General features: G+C 42.7%; 1 protein-coding gene across 2 annotated transcripts in view; it reads right to left on the bottom strand.

Annotated features, from left to right (window-relative positions):
• The window catches only part of cog7 (component of oligomeric golgi complex 7), a 70386-nt gene that overhangs the window by 19094 nt on the left and 37393 nt on the right, over positions 1-13899 (bottom strand). For both annotated transcript variants that reach the window (XM_063058730.1, XM_063058728.1), the window contains exons 8-14: positions 12318-12516; positions 8979-9106; positions 8187-8341; positions 6423-6539; positions 2861-2926; positions 1301-1487; positions 1037-1177 (exon numbers count right to left, since the gene is read on the bottom strand). In XM_063058730.1, coding sequence (XP_062914800.1) covers positions 1037-1177; positions 1301-1487; positions 2861-2926; positions 6423-6539; positions 8187-8341; positions 8979-9106; positions 12318-12516 — 993 coding nt within the window. The remainder of the gene's footprint in view (positions 1-1036; positions 1178-1300; positions 1488-2860; positions 2927-6422; positions 6540-8186; positions 8342-8978; positions 9107-12317; positions 12517-13899) is intronic.

The raw sequence follows: 13899 nt of genomic DNA, 5'->3' as shown, positions 1-13899 counted from the left end.
GCTTCAAACTGTGTATGAGTGTCTTTACTTTCTTAGAAGGTTAAAGAGATTCAGCACATCACTTACCACTAACAAACTTCGACAGATATACTGCTGAAAGTATCCTGGTTACAGCATGGTCTGGTATGGCCATTTGAATGTGCAGGGATTTAAGGAGCTGCAGAAAGCGGAGGACCCAGCCCAAAAGATCAAGGGCACACCTCCCTACCACTAGTAGCATCTACAAACGTTTGTACATGAGGTGCTGCTTCAAGAGAGCAACATCAGTATCAAAGGTCCCCAGCAACTGGGTCATGCCACCTTCTCACAACTACCTTTGGGCAGGAAGTACAGAAACCTGAAGTCCTACACCACCAGGTTCAAGAACAGCTACTTCTCTTCAACCATTCGGTTCTTGAACCAACCTGCACAACCTTAAGCACTACAGTGCAGAAACGCTATGATCACTTTGCACCACTTTCTTGTCCTAACTGTGTTCTCCTTTGTTGCTCTTGTGAATGCTACTTATCTGATGCTATTTGACCATGATACTGCTGCAAGCAAGCGTTTCATTCTATCTATCCGTACACATACTTGTGCACATGACAATAAACTTAACTTTAGCTTTGAAGCACAATCACACAGGGAATTAATCACCCATACACTGATAGCTAGAAGAGCCTGGCTGAATTTCCCGCACAATGCACAATACACTTCACTCTTGGCAGAATAGGGTGGGTGGTTGGTGGCGAATGGGAATCCAAGCTACACAATGCTGAAGTGAAAAACTGTTTCAAATGAATTTTAAACTTACATCTTTGTACAACTCCAAGTAAACATCCGTGAAGAGAAAATGAACATGAGACAGCCAAATTTGACCAGAAGTTAACAGTTTGAATTGATACCTTAATTTCTTTCCTCATAAACTGGACTGAACCTGCAGAGCTTCTCCAGAGTTTCCTGTCTTTAGGAAGTTGTTGGAGCCAGGAAATGTATTGTTTAGATCATATATCCCAGACACCTCACCCAGATCAGCCGTTCTCTGTCCCTGCCTCACCTCCATCCTAGGCACCTGTGTAAGCTGCTGCTTGATGCGGAGGAAGACAGAGTCGAAAGCCAGCTGATGTGCTTGTTGGTTGAGACGGCCCAGAGCCGCTCGAGGCTCTGACAGCAGGTTATAGTTCCCCGTTCCTTTTTCCTGCAATGCAGGGAAGAATTTTAGCATGACTACTTGACCAGAGAGCCAATTTACTTGAAAGACAATTGATCTGTCTTCTATTGCACTTTCTCTACTGCTCTGCTGTAAGAAAGGCAGTCTTACCTTCAATGTATAAAGCATTTCCATTAGACCGGCATATTCACTTGGATTTCCCTTCAGTAAGTAATTGTATTCTTGCCAAGGATTCTTAGTGGAGGATTTTTTGTCAGAACAGCTGGTTTCTTGTATACCGGTCAAACTACATGGACTGTACGATTCTGATAAATATTTCCCTGCAGTGGACAGTATTCTGCAAGAGAGATTCCAATGTATCGGAAAACTGCTCACAAACTATCTTAAATCTGCCAGGTCATCAATAATATTGGGAATAACTTTATAACCAAATTACCATTGATAGAAGAACTTATAGATTCAATTTCCCCAGTGGCTTGTAATAAGAACATTCCACATTGTAATGGAATTCTATGAAGAAGAAAATAGTGAATTGGTAGGTAGTACGCCCTCCTTAAGTCATAAAGATTTTGAGTTCAAATCCAGTTCCTGCGACTTGATCGCCTCTCAAAGTCCACCTCATGAGAGGTGGAAACAGGTAAGGTCAGCCAACAGGGCTCTGGTGAAACTGTATAGGCCAATCCCCTCTACAGTGTATACAGTGGATTCCAGAAACACTGATTAACTCCAAGGACCTAAGGGCCCAAGGAGAAGAAGACTTGATCATTGGTGTGTTGAGGGAATTCTGATCTTTAGTGACCTTGAACCAGATCAGGATCACACTTTACATGCAGATTGGGATGTTCAGAGCTTGAGATGTATTATAGAAATAGACATCTTTCTGTCCATTTTCATTATTTCAACTTGGGACTTTGCGTTGTTAACTAGTGAAATCAATCAATAGCATATAAACTGAAGACTTTGTAGAGTAGCCTGAGCAAAAAACAAAATTGCCTGCATTAGTCACTTAAGATCATGGATGTTTAATATAGGGAGCATTAAGGTGCATCTCCAGTTATTCGCCTTGTCAATGCAGCAACTTGCTGGTTCATTCAGGCAGGAAACTGGCTGATTATAGCTGAGGCCAAGAGAATGGTAGATGTCTCAGTAGGGGAATCAGCATCCTGGTGTAGGAAGGGAACAACAAAACACTGGCAGGGCTCCCTCTTCTGCATCCCATACATTGGAACTGTATACAGAAAAGTCTCAAGTAAAAGATAGGGAAAGGACATAATCCAGTTGTGAGGTCTCTAAATTAAATCAACAGTTCACATTCACCATCTAGTCTTCTCTATGGATATTGGCCAAATTTAGCAAAGTACACAAGAGGAGGGATCAGACACAGAAAAGGGGTCAGAGCTGAAAAGTAGCAAAGGAGAAAAAAACCTTTAAAGATTATGCACATATTCACAAAATGTAGGAACTTAGGTGTGAACTGTTGTACAGCCACCAATTTGACAAGTAACTCCCTTTCTTAACAATTCTCCTCCTGGCTCAGTGGCCTGATCTGTGACTTGAAAGGGTGAAGTAACTTGATGTGAAACACTGTCCAACTTTACACCTCTGTAACCAGCCTTACTGCTTTAACAGTGCCCCTTCCTCCACACTGCCTTCCTTCCCACCCCTGTAACTAGACTCATGATAGAAGCAGATACGTTGCTCGTGGCTGACCTGTTGGAGAGTTGCTGTTCAAAATCTCCAAACTGTCGCAATAGTTCACCACAGGTCGCTATAATTCTGAAAGTTAAAAGAAGGGTGTTAGAAACCAGAAAACAAAATAACAAACAAGCCAGTTGAAACCAACTTAAAAACTTGGCTAGAAGAAGACTAGACCAAGAACACATGCAGAAAATGTTCGCATTCATACACAGAGACTCCTGTGAGAGGGGAACGAGCTTCCAATTACTGGGTGCAATTGAACCGAACATCAGCACCCTACCTGCAGCAGGTTCCTCCGGCTCTGCTGTAAAGCTGTTCCATTACAGGGCCAGTCTGTGGCGAACCACAAAACTGATCGTGTCCCGATGCAACAAATAAAAAATGTTAAAACATGTCTGCTTGGTATAACTTTTATTAAATAAAATATATCCTGTTACCCTTTTATATCCAACTGGTGGGCTGTTAGTGTGAGGAAGTGTATGGAACAAGAATTACAGTGCCTTGAAAAAGAATTCAGACCCCACAACTATTTTAATATTTTACTGTCTCATTTTCTAAATTTAAAATGTATTTAAGTAGAAATTTTTGAGCGAATCTACAAAACATTGTGCATCATGTCAAATCAAAACAAAAATTCCAAAACCTATCAACAAATTAATAAAAATTAAAAATCTAAATTGTGAGACTGAAAAAGCATTCACCCCCTTTGTAATTACGATGCTAACTTTCCTCAGGTGCAATATTACCTTACCAACTCACCCAATTTGTTAATGCAGAAAATTGGAGGATCACCTTCTCTCTGTAGGGTCCAACAGTTTGGTAGATTTTCAACAAATCAAACCAAAATGAAGAGAAAAGAGCATTCAAGGCAAGTCAGGGAAGTGATAATAGAGAAGCACAATCTGGGGAATAGTACAAGACCATCTCAAAGGTAGTGAACATAGCTCAGAGCTCAGTGCGGTCCATTGTGAAAAACAGGAAAAATATGAAACCACAGTCACATAGCCTAGATCAGGCTCCCTCTCTAAAGTTAGTCACCAGAGAAGAATGGCACTTGTAAGAGAGGCTACTGTAACGCCAACAATCACTCAGAGTGAGTGGCAGATGTCAGTGGCAGCAACTGGAGATGAAGTTCATGGCTCCACAATCTCTAAGACTCTATGATAAGGGTATTTATGGAGGAGTGGAAAGGAAGAAGCCCTGGGTAGGGAAAAAAAAAGTATCCCTGCCCTTTAAATATTTTGCAAAGCGTCATTTAGAAGATACTGTAAAGATGTGGAAGAAGGTCATGTGGTCAGCTGAGACTAAAGTGGAACTTTTTGGCCTCAACATGAAGCAGTGCATGTGGTGTAAATCTAATACTGCACATCAGCCAGGTGACACCAGCCCTATGGTGGAGGTAGCATCATGCTATGGGGATGCTTTTCAGCAGCAGGGACTGGAAATCTGGTCAGGATTGATGGGAAGATGAGTGCTAATAAATACAGAGAGATCCTGAATAAAAACATGCTAGCCTCTGCCAACAAGCTTGAGGTCTTGAGGCAGGGAAGAAGGATAACAACCCAAAGCACATTGCCAGAGCAAGCATGGAGTGGCTTCAAATGAAGAAAATTGATGTCCTTGAGTGGCCCAGAGTCCTGACCTTACCCTGATTGAACATCTCTGGCAAGACCTCAAGATTGCTGTCCACAACTGCCCCCAGATAACCTGCCACAGCTTGAGCAATCTGGGCAGATCTTGCTTCATCACATTGTGCAAAGCTAATAAAGATTATCCAAAATGACTACTGATTGCAAAAGCTACGAGAGGTGGTTCAGCTAAGTACTGAGTAAAGGGGGATGAATACTTTTGAACTGCTGATATTTCAGTTTTTGAATTGCTAGTTTTTCATACTTTAAAATTTTCCCTGTTTTTTTAACTCTACTGTGAAAAAAGGAGCACGTGATTAACAAATAAAATATCTCAGTTAAATTGATCAAAATCCCTGGTTGTAATACTCATTTACTGTATGTGAGCAAAGGGCTGGAGGCTGAAAATTTTTACAAGGCACTGTACATCTTAAAAAAGGGGAGTGGTACAGAAGCTAAGTGGTTAAGGAGGGACTGCTGAGCATCAGTTTTCATAGTTGACTGGATGACTATCAATATGCAGCAAAAAGTTGAAGGAAAATGAATCAAGATATAGCAAAGGGTAATGGGCTGGAGGAAATTACACAGATGGGGTGGGGCACGATCTTTGAGGGATTTGAAAAGCCCTGAAGATGACAATGTTAAAATCAAGATATGGGAGCCTGTCCAACTCAGTAACAGGATGATGGATGAACCATACTTGGAAATAATCAGTCTTAATGATACTATGGACAAAAGAATACAACTCTGAGTAACTAAGACACTGAATGATCTGATTCATTGTTAGATAGTTGTCAGAACATGAAATAGGGATCGGCATGTGACAGAGATTTCAAAGAACTGTTTGACGCAATATTCAGGTATACAAAGCTTCTGCTCATCCAAAACTAAATGCCACAGAAATAGGTGACAATTTAAATGCAGTGGAGAAATGAATGAAGGTAGTGGTGTGAAGTAAATGGAGATGCTGATGCTGGAAATGTGAAACAAAATAGAAAATGCTGGAAGCATTCAGCTGATCCTCCAGGAGGACCACAACTTTGTCGTGGTTGGAGGCTTGTGTGCCTCATTCACCTGGAGAGCTATGCTGGCTGGAGTCAGGGCTTTATGCTTTAGCGCTTGGTAGGGTCACCCATGCCAAACAGGTCAAAGGGTAGAGGCCAGACTGGGAGTGGTCCACCGGTCCTCCAGGTTCAGATCTTTAGCTCAGGGCTAACAACTCTGACTGGTAAAACAAAACTGTTACGGAAACAGAAATGGAGAATCCTTCTACAACTGAGTTTGTTGGCATTCCTGAGTCCTCACCTGGAACTTGCGTGACTGACAGTAGTGAAAACCAAACTACTGACACGATGAAGGAAGCCCTGAACACTGGCAGAGATGGAGGACCTTCATTGCTGCCCTAAACGCCAGTGGTGTAACGGACAGCAGAGAGATTCAGCTGGCAGCAAAACAAAACTGCAAATACTGGAAACTGCTGGTTGTTAGTGATACTTTAGTCTATACTCGATTACAAACATTTTATCTGTTCTCTCCACCCCTTCCCTTATGCACAACTTAAAATATGCTTGCCTCTGCACTTTTCCAGTTCTAGCAAAGAATACCTGACATAAAATATGGACTCTTGTTTCCCCCCCACTGAGTGGTAATGAAGTACTGTGCCTAAGGCTTTTGCACAGTACTGTATAAAACTTAATCTCATTAGTGAGCCATTAAGCTTCTGGGGATGGGGCTAGAGGAGAGTGAAAGCAGGACAAGAGTCATAATGAAGGATAACTTTTAGGTATGACTTAATTACACGGCAATCTGGGAGGAGGAAAGCTACACATTTGCACATAATATCAAAGTCAGGAATATGCATTGCCAGCAAGGAGGCGGAAGTGTACTGGTGGGAGTAACATGGGGTTATAAGTGTGAATGTTCTCTATGGCTCACTGGGTCATCACCTGATAGAGTTTTGGAAAGCAGTCCAGTCTTCCTGGAACAAGGAGCCATTGGAAATTTCCTCCAGTTTGCATTTTTTGCGGATGGACTGCAGAGTGCTGGCAAAGTCAGACACATACCTAGGGCAGAGAGAGTTAAACATCAGCCAGGAGCGGATCCTCAAACTCCAATCATACAACACAGGAGAACCTGCATCAGAACCTCCTCCGCATATAGCTGATGGCTAATTCAGATGGTCAACACAAATACTGTCCTAAACGACTATGTAACATGATAGAATAAAAATAGAGTTAATAATATTCCGCAGGAGGGTGTAATGTGAATGATCCAAATACAAAAATGAAAAATGATTGAGTAAAAATCAGAGAGATCGACAACCAATATAGGAAAAGATTTCAGCGTTGTCCTCTGGATTTTCAAACTATATTCCAGTTTGGGAAAGGTGACCAGAGGGAATAAAAGTGCATTGTGGATTGTACAATGCAGCACCCAATCGGGCTAAGTGACATACACACAAGAGATTCTGGAAATCCACAGCAACACACTCAAAGTGCTGGAGGAACTCAGCAGGCCAGGCAGCACCTATGGAGAGGAGTAAACGGTCAATGTTTCAGGCCAAGACCCTTCATCAGGACTGAAAGGGAAGGGGAAGAAGGTGAGGAGGGAAGGGAGTACAAGCTGCCAGATAAGATGGAGGATGAAGAGCGAAGTAGGGTGGTGATAGGTGGATGAGATTAAGGGCCAGGAGAAGGAACCTGACAGGAGAGGTCAGTGAATCATGGAAGAAAGGGAAAGAGGAGGGGCACCAGAGGGAGGCAGATGAGAAGTGGTCAGAGGGGAGCCAGAATGGGGAATGAAAAGGAGAGGTGGGGGGAGAGAAATTACTGGACGTTAGAGAAATCGATGTTCGTGCCATCAGGTTGGAGGCTACCCAGATGGAATATGAAGTGTTGCTACTCCAACCTGAGAATGGCCTCTCCATAGACGAGACCCTGGACCAACAGGCAAGAATGGGAATGGGAAGTGGAAGAAGAATTAAAATAGATAGCCACCGGGAAATCCCACCTTTTGTGGTGGAAAAAGTGAAGGTGCTCAACGAATCAGTCCCCCAATCTATGTCAGGTTTCCCCAGTGTAGATGAGGCTACATCAGGAGCACCAGATACAGTAGACCACCCTGTTAGACTCACAGGTGAAATGTTGCTTTACTTGGAAGGACTGTTTGAGACCTTGAATGGTGGTAAGGGAACAGGTGAAGAGGCAGGTGTAGCATTTTCCTGCTTGCAAGGATAAATGCCAGGAGGGACGAGTGGACAAGGGAGTATGTAGGGAGCGATCCGTGTGGGAAGCGGAGAGTGGAGGGAAAGGAAAGATGTGTTTAGTGATAGGATCCCGTTGAAGAAGGCAGATGTAACGGAGAATGATGCAGTGGATGAAGAAGCCCATGCTGAGGAAGGTAAGGTCAAGGGAATCCTCATCTCTGGTAATGTGGTGAGAAGATGGGGTGAGCACGGATGTCCAGAACGGAGGAGGTGCGAGTGAAGGCAGCATCAATGATAGAGGAAGGAAAACCTCATTCTTTGAAGAAGAGGCCATCTCAGGTGTTCTGGAAGAGTAACAACTTGTTCAAAGAGGAACCAGACAAAAGACATGATGATGCGTGACCGAACAGGGCATGGTCATTATATGACAGGGCAGTGTATAGCAGCATAATAGTCACTGCTGAACAAAGAAACACCCAATCATAGCAAAGAGAAGGGAACTCACTTTGAGAAGAGACCCTTGAGTGCTTTTAGCAAGCCGCAAAATGCAAGCCCATCAGTCAGTTTCACGCATCTATCCACTGCGCCTCCAGCCAGGCTGAAGAGTTTATTCACTGACTGACTGAGCTCCTGCACAGAGTCAATCAGTTCCACACGCTCCTAAAAAAGACACAAAAGTGTTTCACTACAACAGAGAAGTACACATTCTACCGAAGGGGTGTTGGGGTGTACAAACGGACCTAAACCAGATTTGCTCTACCTTGCACCATCACAATCCCCTCTATTCTGATCATTCCTCTCAAATTGCAAGAACTCACCTAACCTGTTTTGCCTCCTGGCACTCCACCCAGATGAAAAGTGAAAATGCTCTTTCCTAACCTGCTCCTCCAGTCCTCAATCTCTACATTCGACAGCACCTATTTCCCGTTTGCTTTCCCTTCTCTCTAATCGTTTTAAAGCTTGGTGTCTGACAGCGTAGCCCGAGGCTTTAAATATAACAATTAAATTTGAATGCTCCCACGATCACAGATACACAGCCTATACTCAAATCTACATTGCAAAATTCAAACTTGAACTGCAGTCCAACATTTGGACAGTGACTGCACAGCGGAACATGCAGTGGACCAACAGCTAAATTACTGGAAGTTATTCTTCAAAGATTTTAGATAAAATTGGTAATGATTAATATATGAAGGTTCGATTACTCCTTTTTTTTGGCCAGTCGTCATCATGCACCCCTTCCCCTCCCCATTACACAATGCACCCCTTGGCCAGCAGAGTGCAATGAAGATCTTACCAGAGGGATTGCACTGATCTGGATGAGCAGGTTTGAACCTTCGAGGTCACCATACTGCAGCTGATATGGCACGTAAGGACTATGGATTGCTGCAACTAGCTCCGTAACTTTCACCAGGTTGGTCTCACCTGTGGTCAACAACATTAATAATGATTTGAAGTCTTGCAACTTGTTGCCAGAACTTGATCTAACACTTAGTCACATTCAGTTTGCCTTCAGTTTGCGTGCAAGACTCAAAATGAGTTAAACTGAACAACCACGTTGGAATCAAATCCCAAAGACATGGGTCATTTGGTTAATTAGCCACTGTAAAATGCTCCTAATAGTAAGGGTAGATTTGAGGGATGTTGATGGGAATGTTGGGAGAATAAGTGGGATAGGTGTAAGATTAAATTGAATGTATGGTGATGGTCAGTGTAGAGTCAGTGATTTGAAGGACCTGCTTCCATGCTGAAACCAGAAAAATTGGTGCTGGGCGTCATTGTGAAAATACAGTTTCTACATCTTCCTACTTTCTCTTTTACACTCCTTCTAGTCCACATTTTCCATTTTGGAGTTTTCAATGGCAAGACTTGGCTAGAGCAAGTTATCCACACACACAAAATTCTGGAGGAACTCAGGAGGTCAGGCAGCATCTATGGAAATGGATAGACAGTCGGTGTTTCAGGACGAGTTATATTATTGTCCAAAAATAAAGGGGCCAACCATACATGATTAACATGAGTAAAGTTGCTTTAGACAAAAGGTAGCACAACTTTGGAATCCTGAACCGAGAGAGTGTAGATGGACAGCAATTGAGTACATACACAGCTGACAAATAGTTCTCAGGTACGAAAGGAATCTGGAAATGTGGCCACAGGGCAGGAAATTGGAATCAGAGTGCAGAATCAGCTAATGACAACACTGAATAGTTGACATACTAAAAGGAGTGAGTGTGCTCATCCTCTTTCTTTCTCTAGTTCAATGCCAAAAGAGTGGCTTTGTCATCCTTTAGCTCCAAATATAAAATTCCCCATTGTTGTGCCTAGTATAATTTGAGAGAACAAAGCTTGTATGTGGCTGTCAGAATAAAAGGTAAAGATAACAGGTGTAAGAAATTTCGCCACCAGCTTGTACCACATTTTTCTTCCCTTCAACAGGTGTATGGAACCTTAGTTTTCAAGTGATATAGAGGCCACTGGTTAAGAAAAAAAAGATGGATAGCAGGCATAGGCAGGAAAGAACAAATGGGGTACTTATGAGTACAAGAAATGCAAGAGCAAAGTTAAGAAAGAAATCAAGCGGACTAAAAGAAAGTATGAGATTGCCCTTGCAGAAAAGGTGAAGGAAAATCAATAGGATCTACAGACATGTTAAGAGAAAAATGATTGCAAGGGACAAAATTGGTCCTCTGGAAGATCAGAATGATGATCCATGTGTGGAGCCAAAAGAGATGGGGGAGATCTTAAATTTTTTTTTGCATCTGTATTTACTCAGGAGATGGACAGAGTCTATAGAAGTGAGGCAAAGCAGCATCAACTTCATGCACCCTAAAAAGATTACAGGGGAGGAGGCGTTTGCTGTCCTGAGGCAGATTAGGGTAGCTAAATCCACAGAGCCTGACAAGGTGCTCCCTTGGACCCTGCAGCAGACAGGTACAGAAATTGCTGGGGCCCTAGCAGAGATATTTAAATCATCCTTAGTGACAAATAAGATACTGGAGGACTGGAGGATAGCCAATGTTGTTCCACTGTTCAAGAAAGACTCAAAAAATAAACAAGGAAATTACAGGCCAGTGAGCCTGACCTCAGTAGTGGTAAAGTTATTGGAAGGTATTCTAAGGGACCGGATCTACAAGTATCTGGGTAGACATGGACCGATTAGGATAGTCAGCATGGATTCATGCGTGATAGGTTATGTTTAATGAATCTTATAGAGTTTGAGGAAGTTACCAGTAAAGTTGATGAAGGCAAGGCAGTGGATGTATGTGGTCTACATGGACTTTAGAAAAGCATTTCACAAAGTCCAACATGGGAGGCTGGTCAGGAAGGTTCAGTCACTCGGCATTCAGGACGAGGTAGTAAATTAGATTAGACATTAGCTTTGTGGGAGAAGCCAGTAGATGGCTGCCTGACTGACTGTTGTCCTGTGACTAGTGGTGTGCCATTGTTGTTTGTCATCTATATCAACAATCTGGATGATAACGTGGTTAACTGGATCAGCCAGTTTGTGGACGACACCAAAACTGGGGGTGTAGCGCCCACATCAAAGTTGCTGGTGAACGCAGCAGGCCAGGCAGCATCTGTAGGAAGAAGTACAGTCGACGTTTCAGGCCGAGACCCTTCGTCAGGACTGATGAAGGGTCTCGGCCTGAAACGTCGACTGCACTTCTTCCTACAGATGCTGCCTGACCTGCTGCGTTCACCAGCAACTTTGATGTGTGTTGCTTGAATTTCCAGCATCTGCAGAATTCCTGTTATTTGGTGTAGCGCCCAGCAAGGTTTGTAGTGGGATCTGAATCAGCTAGAAAATTAGGCTGAACAAGTGCAGATGGCATTTAATGCAGAAAAGTGTTAGGTGTTGCATTTCAGTAGGACCAACCAGGGTAGATGTTACACCGTAAACAGGAGGGCACTGAGGAGTGTGTTAGAACAAAGAGATCTGGGAATACAGGTCCATAATTCGGTGAAAGTAGAATCACAGGTAGATAGGGTGGTAAAGAATAGGCCTTCATAAATCAAAGTACTGAGTACAGCAAATCGGATATTCTGTTGTACAGTTTTGGTCACTTACCCACAGAAAAGATATAAATAAGGTTAAAAGAGTACAGAGAAAATTCACAAGTATGTTGCTGGATCTGGAAGACCTCAGAAAAAAGGAAAGATTGAATAGGTTAGGACTTTATTCCTTGGAATGTAGAAGATTGAGAGGAGACTTGATAGAAGTATACAAAATTATGAGGGATCTAGATAGGGTAAATGCAAGCAGGCTTTTTCCATTGAGGTTGGGTAGGACTACAACCAGAGGCCATGGGTTAAGGGTGAAAGGTGAAAAGTTTAAGGGGAACATGAGGAGAAACTTCTTCCCTCAGAGGGTTGTGAGAGTGTGGAATGAGCTGCTAGTGCTAATGGTGCATGCAAGGTCGAATTCAATGTTTAAGAGAAGTTTGGATAGGTACACGGATGGTAGAAGTATGGAGGGCTATGGTCCCAGTGTAGGTCGACGGGAGCAGGCAATTTGAATGGGTCGACATAGACTAGAAGGGCCTGTTTTATGTGCTGAACTTTTCTATGACTATATAAAAATCCTCTGTTGTCCCTACTATTTCTGTAGAGAATCAGTTCTACTGTGATAACATACCCAGGTGTGGTAGCATTGCCGCCTCCAGGCTCTTGGCAAAGTGAGCGGTGCTGTCGTAGAGATCCAGCAGCACACTCAACTTATCCTCCTGGCTTGCCTTCTCAATTGCAGTGCTGAGGCAGACAGGGATTGATGGAACGATGGCCCCAAGCGTTTGGATCTGTAGCACCGTAACAATCTCATAAGGATTCTTGAAGACCTGTTTCACAGGAAGTTTTGGATGTTGGTTACAAAGTCAGCATCACAGAAAGAACAAATTTATCACAGTTACAGCTAACTTATTGGTGAATCAAGTTGGTCGAGGCAGTCTTCAGAAGAACCTCATACAATGCATTCATGATGGCTTTCTTGAACAGCATGTTACTGAACCCACAGGGGAACGTGCCATCTTAGAGCTGTTGGTCTTCGTACATGCAACGAGACAGGTAAAATTAGTGATCTTGTAGTTAGGGATCCTCTTGGAAAGAGTGATCACAGTATGATTGAGTTTCTCATACAAATGGAGGGTGCAATAGTTCAATCTAAAACCAGTGTATTATGCCTAAACAATAGAGACTACAAAGGGATGAGGGAGGATTTGGCTAGTGTAGACTGGGAACACAGGCTATATGGCGGGACAGTTGAGGAACAGTGGAAGACTTTCAAAGAGATTTTTCACGGTGCTCAACAAAAGTATATTACAGTCAAAAGCAAGGACAGTTAGGGTGGGGAGAGCCAGCTTTGGATAACAAAGGAAATAAAAGAAGGCATCAAATGAAAAGCTTGTGCATACAAAGTCGCCAAGAGTAGTGGGAAACTGGAAGATTGGGAAAACTTTAAAAAGCAACAAAGGAAATACTAAGCGAGCAATAAAGAAAGCAAAGATAGATTGTGAAAAAAAGCTAGCACAAAATATAAAAACATAATAAAAGTTTTTATAATTACATAAAGTGGAAAAAGCTGGAAAGAGGTGGCTAAAGTGAACGTAGGTCTCTTGGAGGAAGAGAAAGGGAATTGATATTGGGTAACGAGGAGATGGCAGAGGCTTTGAATGACTATTTTGTGTCGGTCTTCATGGTGGAGGACACATCTAACATGCAAAAGAAAGATATTATGGATGCGATGGGAAGTGAGGACCTTGATACAATAGCTATCACTAAAGAGGTAGTGCTGAGCAAATTTGTGGATCTGAAGATAGACAAGTCCCCTGGTCCTGATGGAATGCATCCCAGGGTACTGAAAGAAATGCAGAAGGTACAGTAGAGGTTTTGGTGATGATTTACCAAAATTCTCTGGACTCTGGGCAGGTCTCGGCAGATTGGAAAACGGTGAATGTCATGCCACTGTTCAAAAAAAGATGTAGGCAAAACGCAGGTAACTATTGGCCAGTTAGTTTAACATATGTAGTTGGGGAAATGCTTGAAGCTATCATTAAAGAAGAAATAGCAAGGTGTCTGGATAGAAATGTATCCATCAAGCAAATGCAACATGGATTCAGCAAAGGCAGGTCCTGTTTGACAAACTTACTGGAGTTCTTTGAGGATATAACAAGCGCAGTGGATAGAGGGGAAGAGATAGACGTTATTTACTTGGATTTCCAGAA

The sequence above is a fragment of the Mobula hypostoma genome, chromosome 9, assembly GCF_963921235.1.
Source record: "Mobula hypostoma chromosome 9, sMobHyp1.1, whole genome shotgun sequence".
NCBI lineage: Eukaryota > Metazoa > Chordata > Chondrichthyes > Myliobatiformes > Myliobatidae > Mobula > Mobula hypostoma.
The sequence above is the reverse complement of the archived record's forward strand: the minus strand, read 5'-3'. Positions and strand labels throughout refer to the sequence as shown.